The 21,287-nt window shown below is 40.9% G+C and overlaps 2 protein-coding genes across 5 annotated transcripts in view; one reads left to right on the plus strand and one right to left on the minus strand.

Annotated features, from left to right (window-relative positions):
- The window catches only part of MCM9 (minichromosome maintenance 9 homologous recombination repair factor), a 74,949-nt gene that overhangs the window by 24,251 nt on the left and 29,411 nt on the right, over window positions 1–21,287 (minus strand). For 2 of the 4 annotated variants that reach the window (XM_045010548.1, XM_045010550.1), the window contains exon 7: window positions 20,852–20,971. In XM_045010548.1, the coding sequence (XP_044866483.1) occupies window positions 20,852–20,971 (120 nt within the window). Of the gene's footprint in view, window positions 1–719; window positions 835–16,817; window positions 20,972–21,287 lie in introns of those variants that run through there. The other 2 variants (XM_045010551.1, XM_045010552.1) reach the window with 2 other exon arrangements.
- Window positions 757–16,183, plus strand: ASF1A (anti-silencing function 1A histone chaperone). The gene is made up of 4 exons (XM_045010553.1): window positions 757–1,103; window positions 5,086–5,201; window positions 12,527–12,703; window positions 15,738–16,183. The coding sequence occupies exons 1-4, from the start codon at window positions 995–997 to the stop codon at window positions 15,948–15,950; spliced, it is 615 nt and encodes a 204-aa protein (XP_044866488.1). The 5' UTR covers window positions 757–994; the 3' UTR covers window positions 15,951–16,183.

A 21,287-nucleotide genomic window follows, 5' to 3' on the forward strand; every position in this document is an offset into this window, starting at 1 on the left:
ATCCACACCCCTGAGAGACATTGCTCCTGACTTAACCCCTGGTGTAGACCAGGGCTAGCGCGCGCTGCTGCTTCTTGGGGAGGTGGATTACCTACACTGACAGGAGAAGCCCTCCCATCAAGCATAGGTAGTATCTACATTGAAGGACTACAGTGGTGCAGCTGCACGGCTGTAGCATTTTAAGAGTAGACAAGCCCTCAGTAAGGACTACTCATGTAAGGGTTTCATGATTTAAGATGTACCTTTGTAAATCAGGAGTAAAGCCAGTGAGGTTAACAGATTTAAAACTAGCAAAAGAAAAAAAATCAGCAACTACATCTTTGTTTTCCTTATGAAATAATTCTATCCAACCTCTGGCCATACAGAAACTTTGGATTTGGAAGGAAAAAAAGAAAAGAAAAAAAGAGAGGGTGTTGGCTGGTCCGAAGGTAGTGGGTTATCTCAATTGATTGTTCACAGTCAGTTACAGATTGATCTACTTGTTAGGAAAAACAAAAAAGCCAACTCCAGCCACTGATGCCCTTCCGTACATTTTGTGAGCCCAGTGCTCAAATAATGTCAGACTAGCTCGTCCTTCATTCTTTCGTTCCTCCCACATTCAGTCCTGCCACTTTGTTCTAAGCCTTTAGCCTACTCTGGGCCAGCAGGTGGAGCAGCAGATAATATTTTCAATCCCATTCAGAGCAAAGGAGCCCATCTTGTTCTTTCAGGAAGCTTCAGGAGGAGGGTCATAGCTCAGTGTGCAGCCAATCAGTGCCAAGGCTGCCAGTTAACAGAGCAGAATGGGCTGTAGTTTAGTGAAATAGGAAAGCTGCAAAACAGTGTGGAGTGTTCCTGTTGTAAATAAAAGAAAAAAAAAAGTTTCTCAAGTCATAGCTCTACAACCTTGACCAAGTACTAGCACTGGAGTTTGTGCTTTACAAAAAAATAACACATTGGACTTTATTGTGCTGCATTAACACCCTATTCCTATTGTTTGTATTTTTTTCAAAATATGGCAAAGGTTCAGGTGAACAATGTAGTGGTGTTGGATAATCCTTCTCCTTTCTACAATCCTTTTCAGTTCGAAATCACGTTTGAGTGCATAGAGGACCTGTCTGAAGGTGAGTAGATTTTTTCCCCGTACGGATTTTATAACCCAGAGCTACGAGTTTCAGGTTTTAAAAGGTTTAAACTTTGCAAAGGCCTGCTGCTACTATTTAACAGTTTCTCCTTCGCTGCCTCGGTGTGAGTAGATGAAAGGATGTGCTGGCAGGCATCTCACTGCTGTTTAGAAATGCTCTGTCTTAGGCTGGCGCGTTTAGGTTGCAAGGCAAGGGAAAGTTGATTAGTGTGTCCTCGGCTGCAGAGTTGAGTGCTGCTGTATTTCGGATCCCAGCACTGCATTTTAGAACGTAAGCTTAAGTTGCCAGGAACTTGTTTGAGTGGTGGTAGCAGCCATGTTGCCAGCTTTGTGTTGGGGGGTGTGTGTGTGTGTGCATATGAGGGGTTAACGAGCACATCTCAGCGTGCATCCCTTTTGCTGAGGTGAACTGTTGCTGAGCAGAGCAAAGCGATATGCTGCTGAAACGTTGCACTAAGCGGGGAAAACACATCCCAGGAAATATTTTCATTGTCTTGATATTCGATTTGAATATTTTTTGGAGAAAACATCGGGGGAGGGGGGAGGGTTGGTTAAAGTAGAGAGATTTAAATGTAGCTGCTGCACTGAGTATTTTACAAAATGTCTGAAAATAATCAAGGTAGCCGACTGAATCCCTTTACAGCTGTAGTATTATTGTGGGTACTAAGCCCCCCCGGAGAGGGAGGGCGGGGGAAGGAAATAATATTGTTAGCACTCACTTGAAAGTTGCTGTTTGTTGGCAGCCAGGGGTCCAGGTGTACTATGCTGTGTCCTGCCAGCTGGGGATCTCAGGTTGACTCTTCAAACCTAGTCTTTTGCTCCCCAGCCTATACAGAGCGGGGTGCGCCGTGCAGGGAGTGAGGTCAGCAATGTACCCACCCACTGCCGAGTACAGAGGGTGGACTAGGCAGTAACCTCTTGCATCGCTCAGCAGCGACTCCTCCACTGCTGGTTACTCTCACCAAATTCTACAGGAATCGTCCAGAAGGGTTCACAGCAGTGACCCTACCGTGTACTGGGCCAGTGCTGCAGGTTCATAAACAGGATTTTTACAGCAGAAAGCAAAATCTATTTCTCTTCTGGCCAGAGGAGCTCGCCGGGACCACTGGTCTCACCACTGTGGCCTGGGAGAGGGGAATGGGCTTCTTTTAGCTTCCTTCAAGAGCACTGGCAGAACAGGTGAATGAAGCAAGCTATTAGTGACCAGTCTGAAAGTTACTGAAGCGTTGGCGAGAGGAGTGGGAGTGCCTGTGGCCACAAATGATTTGCAGCTTGTGCTCTCTGTGCCCTCATGAAGAGGACTGATCCAATAGGTGCTAGTCACCCCACCACTGTCGCTGACATCTGATACATGGGGATCCCAACATTTTAAGGGGTAGGGGAAAATAAACATACTTATTTTTGTTTTAATTTTATGGGGGAACAAAACAGTTCGAAGCTTTGGTAATGGGATATATGGAGTGTTTCGTACCTTTGTGTCACCGGTTCAAATCCAGCCCAGATCTGTATCTTTCAGTCACTACTACTTTATTATGTGTTGGAGGCTTACACTACATGCATTTGGTCAGACCAGTTTCCAGGGGGCAAGTGTCCACATCATAGAAAACACCAGAATATTTGGTCTAATTGTCACACTTGCTGGTACTTTCTGCGGAGGCCCTGTCTACACTCAAGATTTCCTTAAATTCTCTAACTGTTGCTCTAGCATTATTGCAGCTTACCAGTTTTCTCAGCTCTGGCCCTCCCCCTGGGGTGATGTAGTAACTTTGTTGTCAGAAGGGGGTCACGGTGCAATGAAGTTTGAGAACCCCTGATATAAGTCATTACAATTATTAGTATTACAGATAATCTTTTCTTCATAAATTTTATGAAGAAAGGTGTATCCTGGCTTTAATTTTCAAACGCTAATATCTTGGTCATTTACTGTATTTTTTTTCTCTCCAAATCAGACCAATCCCTTGCCAATTTAATTTTTTAACTTCATCTATTTAAACTATTTTAAAAGTTACTGATGGGCACACAGTCCTAAACAAGTAGGATTTGATAGTTACCCTTTTAGCATATAATTTATGAAATAGCTCTTACTCCCTCTGTACCCCCGCCCCCAAATATTATTCCTAGTCTGAAATGTTGTAAACTATCAGTCCAGAATGATTATACAGCAGTGCTTTGGAACAGTGGCTTATAATGGATACGCTATGAACTTTCCTGGCCTTCACAATACTCCTCAATTGTGTGTGGTATATTTACATAAGAATTGCCGTAGTGGATCTGACCATTTACCTGTCTAGTCTGATATCTTGTCTTGGCAATACCCAATACCAGATACTTCAAAGGTCGGCAAATAATTCCCATCCAGCACCTGGAAAATTATGCTGTGCTATACAAAAGGAACAAAAAGCCTTCCTGAATCCTATGAGTTATGCCATTTAAAAAATAAACATACCAAAAAGTATGATAAAAAATAGGGACTTGAATCATAAAGCAGCCAAGTTGTGTTACAGTGTTGCATTTTCTTCCTTACTTAGGGCTAGTCTACACTGGCAATGCTAAAGCAGTGCCTTGGCAGTGCTTTAACATGGCTTGTGTGGTCGCTGGCAGAGCACTCTCCCAGTGCTCTAAAAAACCCCACCCCCACGAGGGGCGTAGCTCCCAGCACTGGTGCACTGTCTACACTGGCGCTTTATAGCACGGAAACTTGCTGCGCTCAGGGGGGTGTTTTTTCACATCCCTGAGCAAGAAAGTTGCAGCGCTGCAAGTTGCCAGGGTAGACAAGCCCTTAGGCTCCTGTCCTGCATCAGGAATGCCTAGCATAGACTCCTGTTTGCACCTGTGCAGAGTGTCTTGTTGAAGACTATGGAATGGCACAGGAGTATGCGCTAATGACGGTGTATGCGTGATCAGGGCATAGTTCCATACTGAAAGACAAGATGAAAATGTGTCACATCAGTTTGTTTTTTTTAAAGGCACTCTTTGAAACAGATTTTAAAAAAAGTTCCATTTTAAAAAAAGGAAATAATCACAAATGGCATCTTTCAATAAGAAAAACCCATCATAGTGACCTTTTATTGTCTGTTTAAAATGCAAGAATTCTGGCAGGGTAGTTCTGCCATGTGTGTGTTTTAACTGGAAACTGAAAGTTAAAAATAAGCTTAGTTGATAGTTTCAGTTTTTAAGCAGGGAGTTGGGGCAGAGAGTAAGCACAGCAATATATATGGGTCAGGAAACCTATGAAATGTTAATATTGTTTGGTTTCTTTAAACTGTATTATGAAACCATACAATACATTTGATTTTACATAAAATGATTATAAATTCCATCTCAAGATTCAGGTTACATCCAAACACCAAAACCTTTACTGAGAGTATTCTGTAATCACAATATCAATTGTGTGTGTGTGTGTGTGTGTACGTACGTACGTACAGTGGGCTAGCTATTCAATTAACAAGGTAGCTTGCTTTGCAAAAAAAAAAAATTGGGAGGGTGTGGGGGAGCAGGGAGAACTCTGCTTGGATGTTGTACTGCTGTTTAGTCCATGGATACCTCATGTAAATGAGCTCTTCACTTTCTACACATCACTATTCCCTACTGTCACTATGTCCAGTGTCCCTCTCTCTCTCCGTCCATGAGAAGCCTATGTCCAAAAATGGCATTACACAGCCTTTTCCAAGGGGGCATACCATTTCTGAATAATGTTGGCAGCAAAGGGTGTACAACTTAGAAAGCTCATGTAGAGTTGTATTGGTATAACTAAAGCAGTATAATTATGCTCGTAAATTTCCCCTTGTAGACAAGCCTGTAGTCTTTATGGACCAGCAGCTATGGAGGCAGTTTTGGGCTAAAGTCCTAAATAAGCAAGACCTGGGGTCCTTAGGCTATGGACTGACTTTTTCAAACAGAGAGAATTAAATTATGTGCAAATTTTGGGCATTTTTTAAAATGTTGTTTTTGTTTTAATGTAGATTTGGAATGGAAAATAATTTATGTGGGTTCAGCAGAAAGTGAGGAGTATGATCAAGTTTTAGACTCCGTTTTAGTAGGACCTGTTCCTGCAGGAAGGCACATGTTTGTATTTCAGGTAAGTTTGTTATTTTCAATATTGCTAAAACAACTGAGTTAATTCGGTGTTTAAAGGGGACAGCCTAAAGCAAAGCAGCATTTCAATAATATATTTTTTCCTAGCAAACACCATTTTGTGTCAGCTCCTTAAATCTACTGTTCCTGACTTTAAGGCCTTATCTGCATGAGCCCTTGTTTTTCCTGAAATTTCCTACTGCTACAGCTCCACTTGTGGTATCAATGAGGGAATGCGGGGAGGGGGGGGCAAGGTTAGACAACACAGTGGTTAAAAATGCCAGTTAACTGGTCTATGATAGCACTTCCCGCCATTTGTACCACTGGTGAGGTTGTGGTGGGGATAGCAGTTGTGGGAAACTTTGGGTATAAAAGGTTAGTGTAGGCCCCTCCTCCCAGTGACCAGCTCATGGTAAAACTTAACAGGACAGCCATCTATTTATCTTTGTTCAGCAAGACAATATTGCATCGTGATGTTTGGATCTTCATGCCATGATGTTAGAATTGCAACACAATGTCACAAGTCCTGAAATAAGTCTGGGATTCTCAAGGTAGCATTGAAGCACGTCAGGGAGACACATGAGGATTAGGACTCACCCATAAATTTTCAGATGTTTGGAAATCCTAAGAGCTACCAACTCACAAAGCCAAAGAGTTACAAATAAGGCAGTGCCTAAGGGAAAATGAGGAGAGAATGGCAGTGAGGTGGCTTACTGCACTGGTCTAGTTTAAGTCTCACTTTAATTCCTAATGGTGCTTTTTCCGTATCACAAAACCATGACTCAGGCTTGGTCTACACCTAAAATTTAGGGCTGGTTTACACCTAAAACTTAGGTCAACGTAGCTATGTTGTTCGGGGTGTGAAAAATTCACACACCCCGAGAGACATTGTTAAGCCGACCTAGGCCTCAGTAGAGACACAGCTAGGTCGACTGAAGAATTCTTCCATTGACCTAGTTACTGCCTCTTGAGGAGGTGGATTGACTACAGTGACAGAAAACAAGTGACTATGCTACAGCAGCACAACTGTAGGTATGCTACTGTAGGGCTTGTAGTGTAGACATATCCTCAGTTCAGCACAACCTCTTTTTATCCAGTGCTAGCCTCGTCTGGTAAAAGAGGACTAAAATGCACTGGCAGAAGTGTTAGACTAAAACTAAAATTAGCTCCTTCCAGAAGAACTGTACTTCCATCCCCACATGAGAACTGCACTTTATGGCAAAGATACACTGGAGTTCACGCATATAACTAAAGAAAATAACTGAAGACATGAATGAGCTTCTATCTTTCTGACAGTAGATACAATTGTTTTAAGGATGGTGTCAAGGTGTGTGTAGAAAATGTCTAAGGCATCTTGAATAAACATGTACATCCCAATTATCTGAATGCTTCAGAGCACATCTGAAACTTTCGGATAAAGGAAAACTTTATTTTACAGGGCAGGTCAAAGGCACAATAAGAGCAGGAAGGCGGATACATTTAGCAGTCTTTTATATACAAATCATTCTCTAAGCACTTAACTATTAATTAGGTTTCAATACTGGGGCTATTTTCTTCCCACTACCAAAAAAGAAGATGTATGAGAAATTACTTCCCTTATTCGAATTTCTTACACTATCAAGTTTTAACCCTTTAGTCATAACAACTTACTATGTAAATTGACAGAAGTGGTCTGTGACCTTCTGATGCCTTTGGAAACGGGTTGCAGTGTGGTACACTGCTCAAAAAGATGAGCTGGCATTTATGCCTCTGTTTTTTTAAAGATACATTAGTTTGAGTGAAGAATCTGATTCATTTTTAAAAGTAAAAATTACAATTAATATTTTTTAAGTTATAAATGTTGCTTGTGGTAGAGAGAGATAGGAGGAAGAGCTGATGTTGTTTCTCTAAAGAGGCACATCTCTGGACATGTTATACAGGTAACCCTGATTGTCCAAACTTCACATGTCCCCCAGATATGATATTTACACAGGAAGGAATCATTTATCATGTTTCAACTATGAATATTTATCTTACCTCAGCCAAACTAGGAGTTAGACATAGAGAACATTGGTTATATTGGAATATATCCTGTGCATGATTCTGTACAAGCTCTCCTGTAAGTTCTCCTACCTGTTTCTTTAGGAAAGAACCTGCAGCCCAAAGTATATTAAACGTTGATCATCAAATTTCACAAGGGCGATTGGGCCTTGTTAATACTTAAATGGGAGACCACCAAGCATAGGTGCTGACTCCATGGGTGCTTCAGGACTGGAGCACTCATGGAAAAAAATGGGTATAATAATAATTGGAGATATACCAATCTCCTAGAACTGGAAGGGACCTTAAAAGGTCATCGAGTCCAGCCCCCTGCCTTCACTAGGAGGACCAATTTGCCCCAGATCCCTAAGTGGCCCCCTCAAGGATTGAACTCACAATCCTGGGTTTAGCAGGCCAATGCTCAAACCACTGAGCTATCCCTCCCTGCTCAGCATCCACTGGCAGCTCCCCTAGTCAGCGCCTCCCCTTCCCCCAGCACTTGCTACCTGCCGGTGGCCCCGCCGGTCAGCACCTCCCGTTTCCCTCCAGCGCATCCTGTGATCAGCTGTTCCGCAACGTGCAAGAGGCACTAGCGAGAACGCTCAGGGGAGGGGGTGGAATGGGGTGGGAAGAGTCAGGGCAGGGGCAGAGCAGGGGTGGGGCTTTGGGGGAAGGGGTGGAGTTGGGGCAGGGCCAGGAAGAAGCCCAGGGGAGCATCCACCCGCCCTCCGGCATATTAGAAAGTTAGCATCTCTGCCACCAAGAACAAAGAAGGGCACTGCAGGAAGTCATGTTGGTGATTCAATAGGCAGTATTTTCTTCCCTCTGAGTCAGTAACTGAACCAATGCCCCAGCATAGGATGCTGTGTTGCTATAGGGGCAATCTTTTGATAAGATGTAAAATTACAATTCTGAGCACCTGGGGACATTAAAGATCTCACAGCACTTTCTGCACAAAAGGGTGACTCGGTGGTGCTGTTTAGACTAGGAAAATTAGGTGAGTTTGGCAAACATGTAAATAGTTGACATATGTTAACTAACACATTGTTAAACAACACTTTGTACTTAGTCTAGATGAAGAGAGTGGCATTTAAAAAAGATGTTAACTGGTTGTAGTTATTAGTAAGGGACAAGCTAATGACCATGACCAGATAACATGTTTTAAAGGCTAGTGTTTGTCTATGCCAGGTGCTAAGTGGCTTTAAAAATGTGTTAACGCACATTAACCAACACTGAGAGAACACACACAACATATGACAGATGTTTTTAGTCACATCACTTAATACACTACTGGAAGGCACTCAGATACTGCTGTGAGGAGTGCTATATAAGAACCCATATAGAATGCAACAGACTAGAACATGTTTGCTGAACACTTCATTCTCCTAGTCTAGACAGCGCCATGCCTTTCTATAACACAATTTGCTTAATTAAATTCTGCCTATTTAAATGCTCCCTGCAGTTTCAAGCCATTATTTTCACTCTCTGTATAAATCTGTTGTTGTGCATCGATGGAATTGCTAAATCTTTCCCCAGAAGCATCTGCATTTCATTGGCAGGTGAGGAAGCAATTATTGTTTGTTGCACGAGTATGGGCCATATTTTCATATAGGGCCTAATTTTCTGGTGGCATAACTGTAGTAAGTGGAGTTCAGCTAGAACCTCCAGTGACGTGGATTCCACAAACTCCCTTGGATGCCTATTCCAGCTCTCAACTATCCTCATAGTTAGAAAGTTTTTTCCTAATATCTAACCTAAATCTCCCTTACTGCAGATTAAGCCCATTACTTCTTGCCCCACCTTCAATACCAGTGGACAGGGAGAATAATTGATTACCATCCTCTTTATAACAGCTCTTAACATACTTGAAGACTGTTCTCAGGTCTCCCCGTAATCATCTTTTCCCAAGACTAAACATGCCCAGCTTTTTAACCTTTCCCCCTAGGTCAGGTTTTCTAAACCTTTTATCATTTTTGTTGCTCCCCTTTGGACTCTCTCAAATTTGTCCATGTCCTTCTGCGTGGCGCCAAGGACGGGGGACAGTACACTAGCTGAGACCTTTCCAGTGCCAAGTACAATGGGAGGGTTACCTCCCATGTCTTACATATGACACTCTTATTCATACAGCCTGAAATGATATATGCCTTTTTTTACAACTGCATCAAATTGTTGGCTCATATTCCATGATAACCCACAGATCCTTTTCAGTAGCACTACTGCCTAGCCAATTATTCCTCATTTTGTAGTTGTGTATTTGATTTTTTCCTTCCTAAGCATAGTACTTTGCACTTGTCTTTACCAAATTGCATCTTATTGATTTCAGACCAACTCTCCATTTTAAGGTCATTTTGAATTCTAATCCTGCCCTCCCAAGTGCTAGCAGGCCTTCCCCCATTGATTTCATCTGCAGATTTTTAGAAGCATACTCTCCATTCCATTCTCAAAGTCATTTTTAAAAATATTGAATAACACTGGCTCCAGGACAGATGCCTGCAGTACCACACTAGATATGTCCTTGCAGTTTGACAGCAAACCATTGATAACTATCTTTGAGTACTGTTTTTCAACCAGTTGTGCACCCACCTTATAGTAATTTCATCTAGACCACATTTCCCTAGTTTGTTTATGAGAATATCATGTAGGACTGACTGTGTCAAAAGCCTTACTAAGTTCAAGATCTATCACATCTACTTCTTCGCTCCGATCCACTAGACCAATACCCCTGTGCAAGAAGGAAATTAGGTTGGTTTGGCATGATTTGTTCTTGACAAATCCATGTTGGCTATTGCTAATTACCCTGTTGTCCTCTAGGTCCTTACAAACTGATTGTTTAATATTTTTGTTCCAGTATCTTTCCAAGTAAGGTTGATTGGTCTATAATTCCTGGGCCCTCTTTGTTCCCCTTTTTAAAGATAGGTGCTAGGTTTGCCCTTCTCCAGTCCTCTGCGACCTCACCTGTCCTCCATGAGTTCTTGAAGATAATTGCTAGCAGTTCTGATATTGCTTCAGACAGTTCCTTAAGTGCTGTGGGATGAATTTCATCAGGTCTTGTCCACTTGAGTATATCTAACTCATCTGAATATTCTTTAACCTGTTCTTTCCCTATTCTGGCTTGTGTTCCTGACTCCTCCTTGTTGTTAATAATTATGTTAAATAGCTGGTCACCATTAATCTTTTTAGTGAAGACTGACTTAAAACAGGCATTGTAGACCTCAACCTTCTTGATATGCTCCGTTAGCTTTCCTTCCCAGCTAAGTAGTGGACCTACATGTTCCTTCATCTTTCTCTTGCTCTTGATGTATTTATAATTTTTTCTTATTGCCTTTTATTTCCTTTGCTAGGTGTAACTCATTTTGTGTCTTAGTCTTTTAGATTTTGGATATACTGCCTGGCTGCCTTGGTCCCTGCCTGATTTTGGATAACATTGTTTGGCTATTCCCACCACACTGGTGCTGTTGTCCCTTAGGGGTGTAACATCTCTTCCTTCTCCTCAGTAGCCACAGCCCCTAGTTAAGGTATCTAGGTTGGTTTATGGATACTTGTAGAATCAAGGAAACAGGGAACTGGAGCCAATGACATACGATTAACCAGCTCAACAGGCCACAGTACTAGACTGTATAATAAACTATTAGAAATATGTTTGGCTGTAACTTTCCCAGCAAGAGTGCAGTGCTTAATTGCTGTTTTGTAAACATGAGGCAGTTTATGCAATGATCCCTTGAAGAAACATGCATTGTTACAAGTCCTAGGTCTAGGGTGAAACAAAAAAAATCAACAATAAGTTATAGCTAAAAGGCATTTCAAAAGATTGGGGTTGAGCCCCATTTTATGATACATATTTTTTTATTAACAACTACACTGCCACTGCTAGATCATTTAGAAAGATTAATGCATATTAATTAGGCCTGAGTTACTGGTTGAAAATGTGTCAGAAGTTCTCTCCAAGTGAAGAGAGAGTCGCATTTAACAACACACATGGTAACAAACTTCATTATGGGGAGGGAGGCAAATAGGGTTGCCAACTTTGTAATATTTAAAAAACGGACACTCCAGCAAGCAGGGCCGGCTCCAGGCATCAGCTCAGCAAGCGGGTGCTTGGGGTGGCTAAGAGGAAGGGGCGGCACGTCGGGCTCTTCAGCGGGAAGTCCCTCGGTCCCTCTCGGAGGGAATGACCTGCCGCCGAAGAAGAAAGCGGCGCAGTGTAGCTGCCGCCGAAGTGCTGCCAATTGCGGCTTTTTCTTTTTTCCCCGCTGTTTGGGGCGGCAAAAACCCTGGAGCCGGCCCTGCCAGCAAGAGTGCTGGAACTGGCCTGCCCCTTCTCCCCAAGGTCCCACCCTCCCTGCCTCACCTCTTCCCCCAAGGTCCTGCCCTCTGTTTGTTCCTGTTTCTCCTTCCCCTGTCACTCGCTGCTCTTTCCCCTCTTCCACCTGCCGGGAGAGACTTTCCTGCAGAGCTGGGGCTCGGAGCTGCAACTGCCCAATGCAGGTAGGAGGTGGCCCTGGCTGAGTAGGGACTGACCTGAGTGATGAATCAGCACCTCCCGGCTCCTCCCTCGCCCCCCCGGCAATAACTGGACTTTGAGTGTGGGTGTCCGGTCAGTAGATCTGACCAGACACTATCAAGTCCCCTTTTCAACCGGACTTTCCAGTTGAAAACCGGGCACCTGGACACCCTAGAGACAAAAGACATACTGGTTCCTTCTCTTAATAGCCTGTGGAATAGCTCAAACCTCACTGCAATCCAGTCCCCTCTCCTTGCTGGAGTATAATTTGCAGTTTTTCCTTACCAGATTAATCTATCAGCTATGAAAACTTATGCACCCCAGTGTAACCTCACAGACCTCATGAAAAATAAGCTAGCAAGGGTAATCTTTCAAGGTTGGGGTGGAGAACAGTGGCACAGCAGAGTTGGAGGGACATTAGTGCACCTGCCCGAACTACAGTTTACCTGGTAATTGGTCAAAAAAACCCAATTTCAGATGCAAAAGCTGCCTGTTCATCTAGGTTTCAGAAGTAACAAAAAAAACAAATAAACAAACCCTGGAGACTGAATTGCTATGTATCTCTAGAGAGTAGTGCCCTAAATCCAAGGTTGCAGTTACTGAGAGAGCAGTGTAGATGTGCTTGCACTCTATCTCCCGACTATGCATGAATCATCAATTTAAAATTTGTGCACAGCCATTGCTTAATCCACATGATGGATGTGACATACAACCCTACTGCCCCTTGCTAGATAGCCATATGGTATAAAATTGGAGATAAGGTAGATCAATCTGTATTGTTTCAATAACCTTTTCCTTTTACATTTTAGGCTGACGCTCCTAATCCAGGACTTATTCCAGATGCAGATGCAGTAGGTGTAACAGTTGTGTTAATTACATGCACCTACCGAGGCCAAGAATTTATTAGAGTCGGCTATTATGTAAACAATGAATATACTGAAACAGAATTAAGAGAGAATCCTCCAGTAAAACCAGACTTTTCTAAGGTAAGAAATATTCTATTCTGGTCACGTATCCAAAGCAGGGTTAACATAATAGGCTTGCTTTCTTAAAAAACAAAACCAAACAATTCCTTAAGCCAGTGATACTCAGACCTCAGGAACCAAATTAGCAATCAGCATTACCCAAAAGAGCCACAGTAGTGTGAATTCATCGTTTCATTTACTATATATTCGTATTTAAACAGTATGCTGGGGAAATACTTAGTTTTATTTATTTTTATTTACCAAGTATTATTATTTTATCAACTACAATTGGTTAATAACATAGCAAAAGCACCCTGATAGGTTAATAACTTAGATCAGTTAATAATTAAATTACAGTATTTTAATATCATGTGCTGCAATGACCCACAGGAGACACATTAAAGAACCACTTGCAGCTTCTGAGCCTCCGTCTGACTATCACTGCCTTAAGCCATACAAAACTAGCTATCAAATCAAGCAAAACCAAAAGATTTAGAAAACAAATTTAAGGTGACACTTAGTTATCATAGTTTTGAAGGGGATCGGGATACAGGTTTTCATCCAGAATCCTTCCCAGATCAGAAGTGATCAGAAGCTATTGCCATGTTACATGGATTATGTGAAATGAGTTGCTGGTCTCTTTCCATTTCCGAATGGACAAATATCCATGTCACAAATATCATAATTTATATTCATATTAACAAAAACTGGAGATGGGCCAAATTTGGGCTGTGGAGACTGACCTGATTAGAGTTGGCTGAATAATCACACATAGTTGCTAAGTCACATATTTTACTTAAAAATATCAAAACACAAAATCTAAGCTAAGAACATGAGCTAAAAAAAAATCTTGTTTTTTGTTAAACTAAGTCAGGATTAGCATTAAAATGACTTGTCAAATAAGAATTATTTGGAATATAACACTGCACAGAGGGAGGGCATTGGCAAATATTTGTTAACCTGCAAACCTGCAAGGTGTTCCCCATTGACTTCCAGGGGGGTCTGTCTTTGGGGTTCTCTGAGGGCACAGTGGTCTGCCTCCATGGAATACCATGTCGGGGTCAGGGCCCTTATTTGCATGGAAATTTAAGGAAGTAATGTATATAAACTGATGTTAGAAGGCTAATGGAGAAGGGTAATGAGGTAAAATTGTTTTTCCATTATAGGTAAATGATACGATATTAAAATCTGAAGAGTGGACCAGAATAATGCATGTACTGCAATAATTAGGCCAGAGAAAAGCCACACATTCCCAAAAAATGATACCCTGATATAACTACACTTAAATTGTGGATCACTAAAGGACACTTAAGGCCATGATTTTCAGAAATGACCAGTGATTTGGTGTGCCTAACCTGAGACACCCTACATGGGCCTAATTTTCAGGGGTCAGGGTGCATGGCAGTTCCTGAAAATCAGGCCAATTGAAGGGGCCTTGAGTTGGTCACCAAAAGTTGCTATTAACTTTTGAATATCTTCACCTTAAATCTCCAATCTATTCCTTTCTTTCCCCCATTTTTTATTTTTGACTTTATAATCATTTCCTTTTATGCCATTTTTTTATGGTATAAATGCTAAAGTTTTGGCTTCTAAATATCCAAGTTTCTTCAAAAGTACTTGAACTAAAACAAAACCAAAACCCCTCAACTACTACTTTAGTCTCGTATCATTTGTTTATGCAACGTTAACTCTGCTTTTAACAAAAAAGCAGCAAACTTCTTCTGAACTATTTTCACTCACTAATACTCCAGGAGGTTCTTAATTTTATCTAGCAATTTTGGTGGCAGGGCACATGATGAAAGTGCAGAATCCTTGGCTAAATTAGAATTCTTCTGTGCAGAATTTAGACATTTAGTCTGAGTTGAAGATGCATTGGTTAAAAACATTATTATAATTGAAGGGGAACTAAGCAGATCAGGTTTGAAAATAAAAGGTTGTCAATTTGGGTAAGAGGAATTACTCAATGACCGTTTTTCTTTGGAGAAAAAGATCAGTTTTTAGCTCCAGGGCAGAGTTTTCCCATGATTAGTTTAATAATTAATTGATTGTACTGTGATCCGTATGCAGTGACTTGGAGGGATGGTGTAGATTGCTGCCTTCCGTTTGGCAAGAGTGTGTGTGCGCAAGAATCAGAGCCACAGAACTCATACTGCTAAGGAAGTTAAACTTTCATGATGAGGGCAGATGGTTCTGCAACATGGGAGATTCTGGTGTCTTAAACCCTGCTGTAATATGCACGTTTTCAATAGTTAACAACAATCTTTCCAGAGTATCTTAATTAAAAAGTAGAAGGGAGGCAGTGAAAAATGAATACATTTTTTGGCTATATCCATACACACATACCTGTCATCTTGTCAAAAGAAAAATAAGGGTCAACAATACTATCTAAATGGGGCCAGGTCACCTTCCTGTTCCAAAGCTAAGTACGTTTTCAGATTTTTTTTAAATAGGAATTAAATTAAATCCAATTAAGTCAAGATCAAAATGTGATCTAAAGCACACTTATGGAGTAGTGCTACTAACATGAGGAAGGACTGCAGGATCAGACAAGAACAAAGAGACACTTGATGTAATTAGAGCAAATAAACAGTATTACTACTTTGCACACTGTATAATCAGTCAGTTTGTGTAATTCACTGCTGCAGGTTAGTGCCTCAGACTGTGCCTAGATTTTTTTTTTTTAAACCAGGACTGGATAATTTAATTCTGTGCTGAACATTTGTATATATGCAAGCTAAGATAAACACACTCAAATCTCATGTTTAGGGTGGGATGTTAAGAAGGAAATCTACTCCCTTCGGGTGAGCATGGCACATTTAGCTTGGTGCAAGATGAGGGCTCTGTGTCATCCTCTAAAGCAAGTTTGGCCACTGAGGCAGGATGCTGGACTAGATGGATTGATTCTGTATGGTAAACATCTGTTCCTGATACATATGCAGTATCTGTAGATTAAAGTTCAAGTGCCATAAATTCATAGAGATTAGTTATGTTTGTACATAAATTTATACAGTAATCTTGCGTGCGCACACAACTAATATACTTTCTCCTCCTCCAGCTACAAAGGAATATTTTGGCATCTAACCCCAGAGTCACAAGATTCCACATTAACTGGGAGGACAACACTGAAAAACTGGAAGATGCAGAGAGCAGTAACCCAAATCTACAGTCACTTCTTTCTACAGATGCATTACCTTCAGCATCAAAGGGGTGGTCAACATCAGAAAATTCATTAAATGTCATGTTAGAATCTCATATGGACTGCATGTGACTACCATCATTTTGATACTGTACATGTGTTAAGCTGTAAAAACAACCAGAACTATTTGCCTGAAATTCCTTAAGTACATAGTCAACAAACAACGTGAAGAAGTTGTTCTAAAACATCCTGTAGAAAGTTTATAAGAAAAAAACAGTATTTGAGCAAATTGTGGAATATAAATACAACTATTTTTAAGTAGTTTTTTCTCTGTGTTATTTTCATTGCTCTAAACTTAATCTGATTAAAGCATATGTATTATTTTTCTCTTTCTCTGTAAATATAATTAAAAACCTAAAGAACAGAAAGTTAAAAATGTTTAAGCACAGATGGAATAGTGATGACTTGGGCTCATCCCTAATATTAATAATGCTGAATACAATTTCATTGCCCTTTAATAATAGGTTAAGAACAAAGCTGTCTTTTGATAAAATGCAAAGAAAGGGGGAAAAAAGTGATCTCTACAAAATAATCCTAAAATGTCCTCTACTGTGAAAACAGACAGCACAGTATAATTTTAGGTGCAAACGTCTATGCCTTTCAAGGCACATACTCGTTACTTAAAGCATGCAATTTGAGCTCTACCATCTGCTATCTGGGATTTTAGGATGTGACTTTTTTTTATTGCCTCCTGCTGCTATTAAGTCATTTTACATAGTCTGTTAAGAACAATGTTTCATTTGTAGTAGGTGGGCGCAGCAAAGAACTCTCTTTCAACCATGCTAATAGCTTGCACAATTGGTTGAAAGGTTTCAAGCAGTTACAAAATTTAAACTTCAAAAGGAATAGCATGAATACTTAGTAAGAAAAAAAATTGCTCCCTATAGGATTATGATGTACAATCATGGCCTGGTACACTTACTTTTTTAAAAGCCTCTTTATTCATGTAGTCGGTTTAGATAGTTAATAAGAGGTTGAAGTGCTTCATCCTACCGTAGCTTCATAAAACATTTTGGGTTTAAGACATTTCAATACACAATTTTATTATTTTTGTATTATAGTAGTACCCACAGGCACAAATTAAGATTGAGGCTCCACTGTGATACCACTGTACACACGCGCGCACACAGTACCTGACCTGAAGATCTTACCATAAAGTATTCTGTTACCATCCTTGAAGATAAAGACCAATTGCACAGATTTGAGACATTTAATAATTATAAGACTAACAATGTAGCTATTCTTCCAAATCCTCTCATTAATCTTATTATGTGAGTCAAGGCAAAAGGGTGGATAGATTTTGCACACGGATAGCTGATATAACATTTGTAATCAGCCTGGTAAGAACATAGTTCAGTATTTAGCAATAACCATTGACACTGTGAACCTGTTAGGTTCCAAAACTTATTTCTTTTAAAGGAAGGTAAAACCCATGATGATTGATTACTTAAAAGAAAATAGGGAGCATTTTCTCTTATCCTCTGACATTGTTTAGTAAGGATGCATGTGCCCTAACTAGTAAGAATTTCTATTGTTTCAGGACATTTGTGAGATTGTCTTCATTTTTAAACACAAACACTTTTGATCAAATTTCCACCTAAGGCAGGAAGTGCATCGAGTGAATAAACTGATCCAAATCCGAATATTTCCTCAGTGTACACACAACAACAACAACAACAACCCTTCAGATTTTCAAATGTACAACAGACAATTAGGTGCCCCATTTGAACTGAAAGATTGTAAGAGTTCAATGCCTAACTGCATTTTGTCCCTTTAAACAAACTAAATAACTGGGTCTACCACCATCACAGCTACAATAAAATGGCAGCAGAACTATTCCACCTAGCTAATCATCCCAGATTGCATCATCCAGAGGCTGGACCCAAGCACTGAGTGCTCTGAAAAGCTCCTATCCTAACTTGCAGAAAAGATCAACTGTATTTAAGAGGAACTTACTGAGGCCATACATTTGAAGATGGACTGGATGGCATTAATCACCCTGCTGCCCTGACAGAATTTGGCCCCATCACATGCTAGTATCCATTACAAATAGTGGAACACCATATGCGAAACAAATTCATGGTAAAAGTCACAGAAGAGAAATTATGTCCACTACTAACAGCTTATCAAAATCTTCAGAGAAGTAACTTTTCCTTTCTTCCTGAACAATGCAATAGACTGTCTGATCATCCAGATACGAACATGTGACACAGGTCACCCCTCCAACCTCACACTCTTAGGCAAAATCATTCAGAACCCAAACTCCAACATCACGTAGCACTTGCTAACATCATGGATTCTTCGCAAGTGATTTTCAAGGCCAAGGCATAGTGCAGAGACATCCCTAGTGGCACTAAACAATATGGCAATGGATAGAGGCTCTCTCAGTGCTCATACTACCCAAGGCAAAGAGGGCAAGTTTTTTTGAGGAGACCCATTTTTAAAATATTGGCTGCACATTGCTTAATTATCATATCATATATTATGGTTAAGGAAAGTACCAATTTCAGTTTTACACTCCCTCAGTTTAACCATACACGTCTCTCAAATATGTCCTTTAGGAACTACATTTTTAATGCTTGATCTTATTACAAAGGTGATTTTTTTCCTAACAAGTTCCAGCAAAATCAGTTGAGCTACTTGAACATAAAATTCCAACAGCAAAACAAAGTTTTACCTCATACATTCCATTTGGAAGTTACACTTGGACAGCTCAATAAATGTGTTTTTTTTTTTAAATAAATTGCTTTTAGGATAATATTTTTCTAAATAAATTGCTTCTAAGATCCAAAGAAAGTTTGAAGGAACTTTATTCAGTAATTTTATTATTCAGCAGTGTTACAAGAGTCTTATTCTCAATTACACTAAGGCGCCTTTACACCACACTGGCAGTGTAAAGGGATTTTGAAGTGAATGTAGATGTAATTTGCACAGCCAGCCAGATGTGAGCCTCATTATCTCTTATGGTAATGGGCCTTACCATAAGAGTTTAAAGTTGGAAAAGTGATGTACCTGCAGTGGAATTTGGGGAGCATGGGGTTTCCTTTCTTTTTAAAAGCCTCACTGATGTAGAGCTAAAAGCAATTTTAGGATTTTGGAGACCCCCCCCTGCAAGAAATGAGCTGGAAACCCACAGAGAGCTCCATCGCTACACACCAGGACAGCTTGTTCTGTTGCATCACAAGTGTGGTTTCCCCATTTATGCTAAAGTGACTCCCAGCTCCAGCCATCCTTGGTGATCATGTGTTCAGGGAAGCCATCTTACGTGGAGCAGGAAATGAAAGTGAGAGCTCTGGAAGATCAAGGCAAAGCAGAGGTACAAGAACTTGGCTGGCTGAGGGAGATCATTACTAAGGCTAAGATTTTGTCACGGATATTTTTAGTAAAAGTCATGGACAGGTCACAGGCAATAATGAAAAATTCACAGAAACCCGTGACCTGTCCCTCACTTTTACTAAAAATATCCATTGCAAAATGGGGAGTCTGGGCAGATGCGGGCGGGCTGGGAGCTTCAGGGGCCCCCACCACCTCTGAGGGCTCAGAGCTCCAAGGCCCCCCTCCACTGGCAGCTCTGAGCTGCAGGGGTTCCCTTGCCGCCCGGAGCTCTGGGGGTCCCCCCTGCCACCAGCAGAGGCCAGGAGCTGTGGGGGTCTGCCTGGCGGGAACCCTGCAGCTCCCAGCTGGTGCTGGCTGAAGTCACAGAGGTCTTTGGAAGTCATGGATTCTGTGACTAAATCGCAGACTTAATCATTACTGCCGAAGGAGGGTGCAATAATGTAAGAAATGATTACAAGGTTTTTAGTCCAGGTCACTATCTGTGAGACACCAGTCCCCTGAGGAAACATGAACAAGCCCAAAGTACAGCTTGTTCTGTTCCTATTATTGATGGATGTATTCAAGGTGATCCTAAGCATGAACATGCTTGTAGCTTCCTGTAGAAAGGCTTGCAAACATTTTGATTTTAAAGTCAGGAGTAATAGTATTTAATGACAAATCCTCTGTATATAGGTTGTACACACATGATGAACAGGGCTAAGGGACTAGGAAAAGATATTCTTTTGTTCTTCCCATTTAAACACAATGCTGTTTCCCTGTCATAGAAATGGAAGAAGAGCAACACTGTCTGAGAAACACATTTCTATTAAATGCACTAGTTGAAATCCTTTGTCCTTTACTCCTGAGGTATATACAGATTCCTGCATATATTGATTGTACAGCACTTTGTTCAAACTGTGTAATTTGCAAGGGTGGGAGAAGGAAGTGAGGCTTTGTACTGTCCCTCAGGAAGAATTCTTAACAACCCCTGGCATTTGCTGCCATCTGGGGCATACTAAGGGGGAAAAATTTTCTCTTCAGATGTTTCTTTATGGATCAGAGTCGAGATAAGGCTTCAGCTGCTCAAGGCACTGCCTTACAGCAGAGAACTGACTCTCAACCTGCCACCCACCCAAAATATGGAGAGGAAGAGAAAAGAGGAGGAGTCTCTGTTAAGCAGAAAGAGAATGATCCTTCTGCATGTAACAGCCACACAGTGTGTACTCATTCTGGAAGAATCAAAAAAGCCAGAAAAAGAAAAATATATAGGCCCGAATAATTTTCTGCGGGGGGAGGGGGAGGACAACAAAAAAGCAACAACAGTAGGATGATCCTTTGGGGGAGGCTCCATGAGAATCCCCTGACAGAGATCCTACCACACCATCCCACTAGAGGGGCTGGGTGAAGCAAGTTTGTCCCCACCACAGGAGAAATGGCTACAGGGCTGATGTATTCCCAATGATCTATAGGGAGCCATCCCAGCCCTCACTTGTCCAGTTCCATGGCAATTTTTTCTAGAGACTATATTAATACAATCAAGAGTAGCTTATATCACTGCTCAAACATAAAACCCTTCTCTGCTTAGATGGAGACTCCCAGATAAACTGTAATAAAAATTAAGAGCACACCCTGCTTGGCCAGCCTGGAACATCAGATACCTGCACTTGTAGATCCAATTCCTGCAGTAAGCACAGATCGTGGTGTAATCTTTACCGCATATTTGAGAAACTGAGATTTTCCTGTGCCAGGATCTCCAACCAACAGAAGATGTGATTCACCTTTGGAAAAAATAAATACACAAAGCTTGAGATTGCCTGGGTGGCATACTGACTACTACATTTATAAAGACAGACAAGAAAGAGAGTTTTTAACTAAAATAATAAATGTAATTCTTCATATAAAATTTACCTCTTAACATATGATACAATAAATAATTCAGGTGTAATATTGTCATATCTAACATCACTCAGATGTGATAAAACTGTATAATTCAAAAGTAGTACCTAACCATATTGCAACGTTCAAACTCAATTCTCATCATAAAAGATTCTTTAAAATAATCACATAGCCAGCCTTATAGGGTCTTATAGGGTC

This window comes from Mauremys mutica, chromosome 3, assembly GCF_020497125.1.
Source record: "Mauremys mutica isolate MM-2020 ecotype Southern chromosome 3, ASM2049712v1, whole genome shotgun sequence".
Classification (NCBI taxonomy): Eukaryota; Metazoa; Chordata; order Testudines; family Geoemydidae; genus Mauremys; species Mauremys mutica.

Bases quoted from the DNA above. Each gene is read 5' to 3' on its own strand.
- ASF1A (XM_045010553.1), top strand. From the start codon at position 995: ATGGCAAAGGTTCAGGTGAACAATGTAGTGGTGTTGGATAATCCTTCT. The intron at 1,104-5,085 runs GTGAGTAGATTT...GTTTTAATGTAG, and splicing joins CATAGAGGACCTGTCTGAAG to ATTTGGAATGGAAAATAATT. The intron at 5,202-12,526 runs GTAAGTTTGTTA...TTTACATTTTAG, and splicing joins GGCACATGTTTGTATTTCAG to GCTGACGCTCCTAATCCAGG.